The sequence below is a fragment of the Puntigrus tetrazona genome, unplaced genomic scaffold, assembly GCF_018831695.1.
Source record: "Puntigrus tetrazona isolate hp1 unplaced genomic scaffold, ASM1883169v1 S000000283, whole genome shotgun sequence".
NCBI classification, from domain to species: domain Eukaryota; kingdom Metazoa; phylum Chordata; class Actinopteri; order Cypriniformes; family Cyprinidae; genus Puntigrus; species Puntigrus tetrazona.
Genome location: NW_025047944.1, coordinates 73,570 through 82,929, shown reverse-complemented (window position 1 = coordinate 82,929; position 9,360 = coordinate 73,570). Strand labels below are relative to the sequence as shown.

The following is a 9,360-nucleotide window of genomic DNA, read 5'->3' as shown; positions in this document are numbered from 1 at the left end:
AAGTTTCCTCATGACAATTTATAAAAACATTTACTCCATATTTACTGGTAATATAGGTCTTCTATCTATCTATCTATATATATATATATATATATATATATATATATATATATATATATATATATATATATATATATATATGAAAACATTGACGCTAAGTGTGCTTGATTTCTTTCAGGATATCATTATGATCAACAACGTTTTTAAGGAAAAAGAAAAAGCTTATTGTTTTAACTTTGCATTTTAATAAATAACGTCACATAAAGACAAGTAAGCGATCATTAATCAATAAATTGCATGCGATAGCACAAATTAAACATGTCGCTTCACATTTTTTAGGGTCAAATAGTACTGTTCAGGAACAAAATAATATAAATATGTATACATTTATAGAGTAATAAGCTATAGCATAGTGGGTGGCAGGGGCAGGAAACTTTACACAAGAGAGGCCTTTGCTTTCTCCATATCTTTTCTTTTCTCTTTTCTTATCTGTTTTAAGATAGCATGTCTTTTCGACTGCAGGAGACACAGTTGCTGCCAAGAGATCAAGGTGGCTGTCAGAAAAAACAGACATGTTTATATTGGACCATATGCTTTTCTTTGTAGGTCTATACCAACTATTAGCTTATTTGCCTGTCCGTTTTTGGCAAAATATCGTGCAGTGTTCAAACGTTTTTTAATACTGCATGTAATTCATTAAATTGTTCTTTTCAAAAAGTTGATTACAAAATGCACCTACATTTTATTTGATGTTTTTGTAAAATTCCCCTCTAAACTGTTGACCACAGCCGATTGTCTTTGTCTTTGAAGCTTGCCTTGGTCCCGAACATTGGCCCTTGACTTTGTCTTTCTCCCAGTGAGGTAGAGTTAACTTCGCACCCTTGCGTCGTTACAAAAAGCATCTCTGCCAGAGCTTCATAAACCAGCTTTTGTTATATTTACGTGTGCATTATGGAGCCCATTCCTCCTATTTGTACCAGTGATGTTCGCCTGGCGTACTATCCGTGTAAAAACGGCGCATAAAACATACACATTATCAAACGCATATTTATTTCTATCACTTTATCAATAAGCCATTTTGATTTTTCAGTCCAAAAACGTAACCTACCCATTTTTGGCAACTATAAAAGGACATAAAACACACATGACCGAAATATGCATGAAAATGACCATTTTCGTAACAACATGGCATTTAAAAATATTTTTATAGTCGTTCTCTGTACATTACTCGCTTTGTTCCACCCTCCCACATTTAATATTTTGCTCTTCCGCATGTTGTCTTCCGACTTCGCCACATTCTTGTAGTTAGAGTTCGAGGCGTGCAGGAATCCGGTGAGTGCAGCGGGCGTTGTCTTCCAGAGCTTTCCAGTGCAGTAGTTATAAGATTGTTTGTTTATAGATAGCTATAAATGTGGCAAAATTAAAAATAACATTAATGTGTTAAATTAGGGTGACCATATGGACGTCTTTTCCCAAGGCTTCCTGGCCAGGATTTCTACATTGCCTAAAATATCTAGGTTTTGGCTTTGACTGGCTCTTCCAAGCTAGATAACCATGGTGGATAGTGACTATTATTTTGAAGCTCCATAAATCAGATATATCCGAAAGTACTGCATCATAAAACCAACCTTTATGCCTCTTATGTCCACTACAGCAGATCGATGGGTTTTTGTCGCCCCGAAGGCGTATAGGTTAGTTTCACAACAGATACATTTGATTTACCGAAGCTTCAAAATAATGGCCACTATTTACCAGCATTGAAAGAGCCAGGAAGGTTTTTTTTGTGTATCATATACACCTAGGATGGCTTGGCGGTGAGCAGTTTATGGTGTAATTAAAATTTCTGTGTGAACTATTTCTAAAGTAAACTGTTTAATAATGTAGTTGCGAACAAGGTCATTGATATAAAAATTATTAAATGAATGTTGCCATTTCGGTATTGATAAGGATCCCTTTTTAGGTAGCTGATACGTCAGTTTTATAGAGTTTAGTGCTTGTTAATAGAACAGAATTTTAAGTAAAATTCATATGAATTATCATGAGATCACATTGAATCTGTTTTGTTTTAGTTTCTGTGAGAAAACCACATCACATGAACAGCTTGATCATCGTTTATGTGACCGTAATAAAATAAAAATGTGTTTGCTCTCTTTTTTTCTGATTTTGAAAGAACGTCTTCAAAGGAATGCCTTTTGCATTTGACACAATAAATGCCAACACAGCTTGTATCTGGAAATGATTTCTTATGATCTTGCAAATGTGTTTCCCAATAGTTCGTTTTTTTGTTTATTGAAGAACGTTGAAATGAATGAAGACGTCTGATGCTCTCTAAAGATTAGGATCTGTATCCTTTGTTTACGGGTAGGTTGTACCAGTTAAACTAGTAAAGATGTATGCATTATTTATTTGTGTGAGAGAAGATCGTACTCTTAATCTGCAGGAAATCTATTCAAGACTTCGTGAAAATCCAAACCACAAACAGTCACTTTTATTTATGTAGCGCTTTTAACAAAATACAGCTTGTGGACAGTATCAAGTAGAAGAACAGAGTGACAGTGATGTATAAAGACGAGATTAAACACTTTTTCTTATTAAATGCGGAGACTGTCTCCGCGATCAAATCGACGATAAACGCTAGAAATGAAGCGTCCCCCAACTAAGCAAGCCAGAGGTCCCCCGTGGCTTATTTGCTCCATCGCTTATTGTTTGAGTTCGAGATGCAGGAGTCACTTAATGAGAAATAATATCTATTCCGAGAAAGAGAACAACATGATCCTAGTGAAACGAACAGCTGTCACGTGACGAGAAAATCAAGCATACCATCAATAACAGTCAGTTGAGACGAAACAGCACAAGTGTGTTGTATGGCAGACTGATTTCGCAACAGAAATAACGACAGCTTAATTACAACGTTTTGTTTGACTTTTCTATTTTTTTATAGCGCTGCGTACAATACAGCAGCTTTACCGTGATAAACAGGAAAATAATGATACAAGCAGAGATTTAAAGCAGCTCTTTCAGTGAAAATCTGTTTACTGTTGATTCAGCAGCTTTGTTGCGAGCATAATTTCTTGCCCTTTAAATCTAGCTTCACTTCTTTCTTTTCTCTGAATCACCACAGAGCTTCTGTTTCCTCTTTTTTGAGGTACGCTGTCAGACCAGGCACGTATCCTGGAGAAGCCACGAAAACACATGTGCATGAAATGAATCATATGCAATATTTAAGTGCTGGCTGACATTAAATGATGCACAGATTTACTGCTGTTCCTGCTTTTATTTAAACAAATGAGAAGGCGACTGCAATTTCTACAGTGTGTGTACTAAATGGGATTTGTGGTGCTTTTTTTTTTAACGCAGCTGTTTTATTTGCTGTGCAAGCGTTGCACAGCTGTATGCGGATTTCTTAGACATTTTCTGTTGTTTAATGGCCAACGAGTGCTTAGTTCAGACCTGCTTTGTGCTTATAAATCCTAAATCGTGCCCAGAGTCCCTACGAATTGCAGAACCTGCTTGTGTAATATGGAAATTGAAAGTCAACGATTGGCAGATTATGCACTTTAGTAAAAAAAAATCAGTGTGAACTGAAGACACGCAGACTGTAAGTGCACAAAAAAATCTCTGTAAGCGCATGCAATCGACGCCTGATTTAACCTTCGTGTTTAAATACATGCATTAGGAATTAAAATGTATAAGTACTAATGTCTAAACTGAAAATGCTTTAAAATGTGAATGAAAAGTGGGTTAAAGACAAACATCTGTGGTAGATCAACAAGAGCTGAAGGGAAGAAAACCCATTTAAATGTAAGACTTATATAATATCGAGCGCTTGCCATAGTTTGAGACAAACGCTGCTTTGTGTGTTTTCTGGCACATCATTGACAGCTTAGGTAAAACATGATGACAAAAACTAATTTGGGCTCAGCGTTTTATCATTTTGTGCTGAAATTTTCGGATAGCATAGTTATGATTATATCTAATTATTATCATTGGATGTTAACATTTTCTGTTCGCACAAGTACTACCGATAAGTTCTCTTGTTATCACTTGTCATCAGTTTCTAGCAGCTGTGCACGGGAAGATGTGTACATGCGGGCAGATCTTGGATGCAGGAAGGTCCCGGCAATCTTCTTGCTTTCTAAACGAGATCAAGATGCTCAAAAAACAATGGCATTCTTTTGTTGCAGAAGCCAAACCATGGATGCAAACACTGCGAAGATGATCGTACTTTTATGGACCGCCACAGCTGTCTCTGAGGCCGGCGGTGGTAGGAAAATTTCTTTCGATTCAAATTAATTTCACGCGAAAACCGAGTGACCCAGAAAAAGCAGGCAGACCCTATTTTGGCGAGGGCTGCTTTATTTCCGTAAAGATAAAGTACATTAAAAAAAGTTAAAAATGAAAATGTTTTGTGAGAAACATCAAATGCCTTTTTATTATCTTGCTGTCATCTTATCATAGAAATGCTCTTTTTTTCTTTCACTTTTGGTCACATTGTTTAATGGAGGACAAAAAGAGAAGGTGAAACAGAAACAGGAGCTGGGAATCAAAACACATGCTGTCTGAGGCACATTAGAAAGAAAGATTAGATAATAGCATTAGATGTTTATTAGAAGATCAATAGGTTCTTTTTAATCAATGTAACACTAGCCTACCAGTTCTTCGTGGTTGTTAAATAAACCTTTTACTTTGTTGACCGCTTGATATTGTACTCGTACATTTGTCTGGTTCAGATCACTTTGCATGCCCGTGAACGTGATGATTTTCTCTTTTAATTAAGTGTGAAGTCTAGACTAAACAACTTCTCTGATCGCGGTGATGAGGATGAATGAGAACGAAGCCGCCCAAAAGGAAAGAAAAAAAGAGGCTCCTTTTAAAGCTTTAGAAGACACTACGCTCTCAGAAATGACCCTCACTGAGGCCGTAACTTTTCAAAACGCACACTTTTGTACCTGTTAGGCCCAAATATGTACACTTTAAGTGTGCACGCACCTTTTTAAAAAGCCCCAGTGACAGCCTTTGTATTTCTGAGAGCGTAGGCTGGTATAAAACCAACAACTTAAATTTCTTTTTAATGCAAATTAAGATAATGAAGATTATTTTCACACGGTTCTGCAAAATGCTATGCTATGACATGCATTTATTAGACCACGATTTGTAAATTGAGCTCTGTTTTGTGCATTAAATAGATAAACGGTTATTTTTCAGATTCGTGTACCATCAGTTGCGCTGACGTGACTGGAGCGGTGCATGAAGCACTGACTCTCACTTGCCGGATCTTGTTGAACCACACTAAACACGCTGTTCAATGCTGCATTAAATCGTATATGTTTAAGGACCAAAAAGGCACAGGAATCTACAAAAAGGAGCTTCCTATCAAGACCTGTGAACGAGAGATCAACGCTACGTGTGTTTACACGCCAAGGGAAAACAGGACAGCTGATTTTACAATTTTCGTGCAAACGAGTTGCGAAACAAAGACAACTATATTCACCGTTAACGTAACAGGTAGGGTCCAGTCTGAAAAATACACGCTGAGGGTTTTATTATGCATCTTTTCACGATTCGGATGCACCCGTGCACCTGTGTTTTTGCTTCTAAATAGTTTTTTGACCTCGCCGTCTTTGCAAATCTGTCTGCAGAGTCCGGTGGAGCCGTGGCAGACACTGTCGAGAAAGGTATTGCTTATCATATTCTATTAATTTGCCATTGTTTGCTCCTCCAGACTGAAGCTGCTCTTCGACGTTTGCCGGGAATCATAAATGATTTCAGGATTCAGTGCATTGGTAGATCGTGATAACAATAGGCGTATCTTTAAGCAGAAACATACGGTGTAAAATAAAGTCGTTTTTGAGCGTGTCGTAAATGTTCGTTTGTTCATTTTCTCGTTAAAGGGGAAGCCAGGCCGTCGCCGACTGAGGTCACTGTGACCGTGTTTCGTCGTGATTGTGCTCATCGTCATAATGTCGATCATTTATAGGAAATGCAGGCCCATCAGCTCGGAAAGTGTATCAGCTCATTCAGCCACAAAAGATGACGACGACAATGAATAGTCTGTAGTAGTCTTGCTTCACATTCAGTGCAGCTCATGAGCCTTTAAACATGTTTATTGTTGCACCAGGAATCATAACTATCTTAGTTATTCGGCCTACTCTGTGTGCTTCTATCCTAAGCTGCAGGCTCTGTTTTATACTGATTTCTGTGAAATGACAGAACGATATTGATCTTTTTGATCGCATTTGTAGCTGTCACTGTGGCGGTACCCTTTCAAAAGGGACACATTTGTATCTTGTCTACCACATTAGTACTCTGAAGTTGCACATTAATACCTGAGTGCACAAACAGCATCTTTATTGACAAGCCTCAGAAATTTTCTTAATTTGTTGTGTGGAAAAAATTTTTTTTCTTTTTTTTTTCATTTTCTGTATCTTCAGACTGTTACACTGTACACATGATGTCTATGAATGACTGACAGCTTTTTTAGCACCTGGTTTGAGTCTCTGTATATCATGTTGAATTAAAGTGAGTTAAAATGCAAATGATTAATTCATATTTCATTATTTAAAAAAAAAAAAAAAAAAAAAAATATATATATATATATATATATATATATATATATATATATATACAGTGCATGTTTGTAATATATTTTGTCATATTTGATAAGCTTGTTGATATAAGCATGTCTAAACTACATTAAAACATATACATTAAAATGAGCATAATCTTTTTAGATTCTTTTGCTTATCTAATCTCTTTGAAGACACGTTATTCAGGTCGGCATGCGTCTGCTTTGTTTGTCTGCCACGTGAGTTTCTCTAAATAATACGCCCTAAATAAAACATTTATCATCTGTTTAAAATAACATCTGGAATTTAGCAGTTAAGTCCACTTCAAAAGACTAAAACCAAAGGTGAACTTACACCAGAGTCAGGTTAAAGGTGCAGCAGGTTGTTCTGTGGACAGGTCCAGACACGCACCGGTGATGGAAAATCTCATCTGGAAACTGAAAGTATTTTTAATGCAACTTCTCTTTAAATATTGTGTGTTGGCAGTCTGCTAGGTAAAGATTAAAGTTAAAACCTGTTGCGCTTTTAACAACACAGTCCCAATCTCAAAATCAGATCTCACCGGAGCATATTTTGATGGCCTTTAAACAGCAAAAAAGTCTCAGCAGTTGCATAAAACAATTAAATCAAGCTGTAAAAATGTAGGAAATTATTAGAGACTCAAATGAACTAACAACCACGCAGGTGTTTGTGTCTCTGCAGCAGAAGAAATAAAAAATTCTAATAATGTTTGTAGCCGATTTCTAAAATTAAAATAAAGGTTAGATGCTTGGACGCTTAATTTGTTTCTGAAAATCACAAAATTACCCAAAACGCAATTTGAAAAATGTAACGGAAGTTTTATTGTTTTCAATGGAAAGTAAATGGTGAGGAATTCTATTGTTGGGACGATAAATCCTATTGGAAATATGCCCAAAACACACCACAAAAAGGAATTTTATTTAATTGTTCATAGCGTTTCTTTAATAGAAACAATTATACATTTTTATAGGCCTCCTATTGTTTTATTGTTTTTTTAGCAGGGTGAATGAAATGCACTTTCCTTCATCTTTCATAGAAAAACCTGTTTGCCTTGTTGCCACAGGAAAGTACCGGCAGTTTCACTGAAGCTTCACTCACGCTTGAGTGTCGTGCTTATCTTGGGTTCTATGCCAAAAGGAATTTTTTCCAGTACAGCAGCTTTACCCCAGTGTTTGTACTTCAAAACGTAATGTTGAAATTCAATGCATTGCTTGCAGCTGTTTGTAATTATTTACTACCGATTCCTGAACGAAAACGCTTTGGAGAATTTCTCATTGTAGTATGTTTGATGCAAAAAACGTTGCAGAGACCTGATAAAAATCAGCATTTTCCAAGTTTCCCAACGCTGTGTCTTAAAGGAACGGTTCTCCCAAAAACGAACATCCTGTCATCATTTACTCGACCTCAAGTCGTTTCAAACCTGTTCATAAACAAAGACATTCAAACAGGTTTGATGATGACAGGATGTTCGTTTTTGGGAGAACCGATCCATTTTTCATCCCGTAGACTTTCACTGAGGGAGTAAAAGCAACTTCAAAGTTAGTTTGCAAACATTACTCGTATCTAGATGTGACTAACCTGATCTTGTTCATACAACAAAAGTGAACGTAGAGCATGACTATCGATCTAGTTTGCGTGCCGTTTCTCTGTAATTTCTTAGAATTAAAGGTTACTTGCAGTTTCTTTGTAGTTTATTTACCATATATTTCTGAGCGTGCATTCGAGGCTACTTCTAACACCGATCTTTGCCTGTAATGTTTGAATCTCCTAAAGTATGTCATAGCATTAAAGTATGGCACAAACCACACACATTCTGAAAACAAACATTTCTGGATAACAAATCTACCAGCTTGAGTTGTGTGTGCTCAACCATCAAAGCGCCTGCTGTGGAGGGTTGCTATCTGTGACAGTCTTGATTTCTTATCAGACATGTCTCTACAAGGACGCTTGTGGGCCTTTTCAATGTCGACTCCCTAAATGATTCAGGGTTAAGTGTCTTTTCCAAGGGTGAAAGTGTCCATTACGGTAATAAGGCACAAGAGGCCATGGGTGGGCTGAAGTCAATGCTTATTTGGCCGAAGCATCCGGCTGTTCGTTTTGGAAGACTGAAGAGTCTGCAGGATTTTTCTTGCTGTTTTTTGCGTGAATGTGAATCGCAGCCATCCATTAACATAGATACTAAAAAATGTTCAGTTCATGTGACGCGCACACAAGTACCTGCACGAGAACAGACTTCTGTTGTTTTACTCCAAGCTGAAATTTAAAACAATGAACAGATAAGAGCACGTGAAAATGGCTAAACAAACAAAGTCTCCAACCTTTTATAAACCATGCGGTGATCCAGAACGGGTCATGTTTCTTGAGAAGTGGAAAGTGCATCACAATCTTTATGGCAGATGGTGTAGGTGTAGGTATGAAAAAAGCTCTTAATGTTTTCATGCTAAAAAAAAAGGAATATCTCACGGTCTAATTCTCACTATTAACAAACCATTAACCATGTCCTTTGCCTCAATAAACTCCTAATTTGCTGCTTATTATTAATGATTAGTAAGATATACGTGAACTTTAAGCATTGAGTAGGATGTTAAAAATGCGCTTAGGAAAGTACAGTAGGGGAAGTACGTTAGTGCAAGACATTAGTGCAATATTTTCAAAATATGGCAGTGCAAAAACACGGCTTGAACGGATATGATCTAATGTTTACTTGGGGTCTGATTAGGAAGTATTTTGTGGTGTGCGATTATGCTCTTGATGGACTGCAGCTTTCCTCCTT

At 36.9% G+C, this 9,360-nt stretch overlaps 1 protein-coding gene across 5 annotated transcripts; it reads left to right on the top strand.

Annotated features, from left to right (window-relative positions):
* Window positions 1-2,277: 2,277 nt before the first annotated feature.
* LOC122333456 lies at window positions 2,278-6,536 on the top strand. 5 transcript variants are annotated; one of them, XM_043231072.1, is made up of 4 exons: window positions 2,278-2,361; window positions 4,185-4,264; window positions 5,206-5,675; window positions 5,892-6,536. In XM_043231072.1, the coding sequence occupies exons 2-4, from the start codon at window positions 4,195-4,197 to the stop codon at window positions 5,925-5,927; spliced, it is 576 nt and encodes a 191-aa protein (XP_043087007.1). In that variant the 5' UTR covers window positions 2,278-2,361; window positions 4,185-4,194; the 3' UTR covers window positions 5,928-6,536. The 5 variants fall into 5 exon arrangements, with proteins under 5 accessions (XP_043087007.1, XP_043087008.1, XP_043087006.1 ...); XM_043231073.1 differs by lacking the exon at window positions 2,278-2,361 and adding an exon at window positions 3,544-3,598; XM_043231071.1 differs by lacking the exon at window positions 2,278-2,361 and having other exon boundaries at window positions 3,605-4,264; window positions 5,206-5,505; window positions 5,640-5,675.
* The last annotated feature ends 2,824 nt before the right edge of the window (window positions 6,537-9,360 follow it).

Excerpts from the sequence above, each read along its gene's own strand:
- LOC122333456 (XM_043231069.1), top strand. The coding sequence starts at position 3,895 with ATGATGACAAAAACTAATTTGGGCTCAGCGTTTTATCATTTTGTGCTG. Across the intron at positions 4,265-5,205 it reads TGTCTCTGAGGCCGGCGGTG|ATTCGTGTACCATCAGTTGC; the intron begins GTAGGAAAATTT and ends GTTATTTTTCAG. Across the intron at positions 5,676-5,891 it reads GGCAGACACTGTCGAGAAAG|GGGAAGCCAGGCCGTCGCCG; the intron begins GTATTGCTTATC and ends TTCTCGTTAAAG.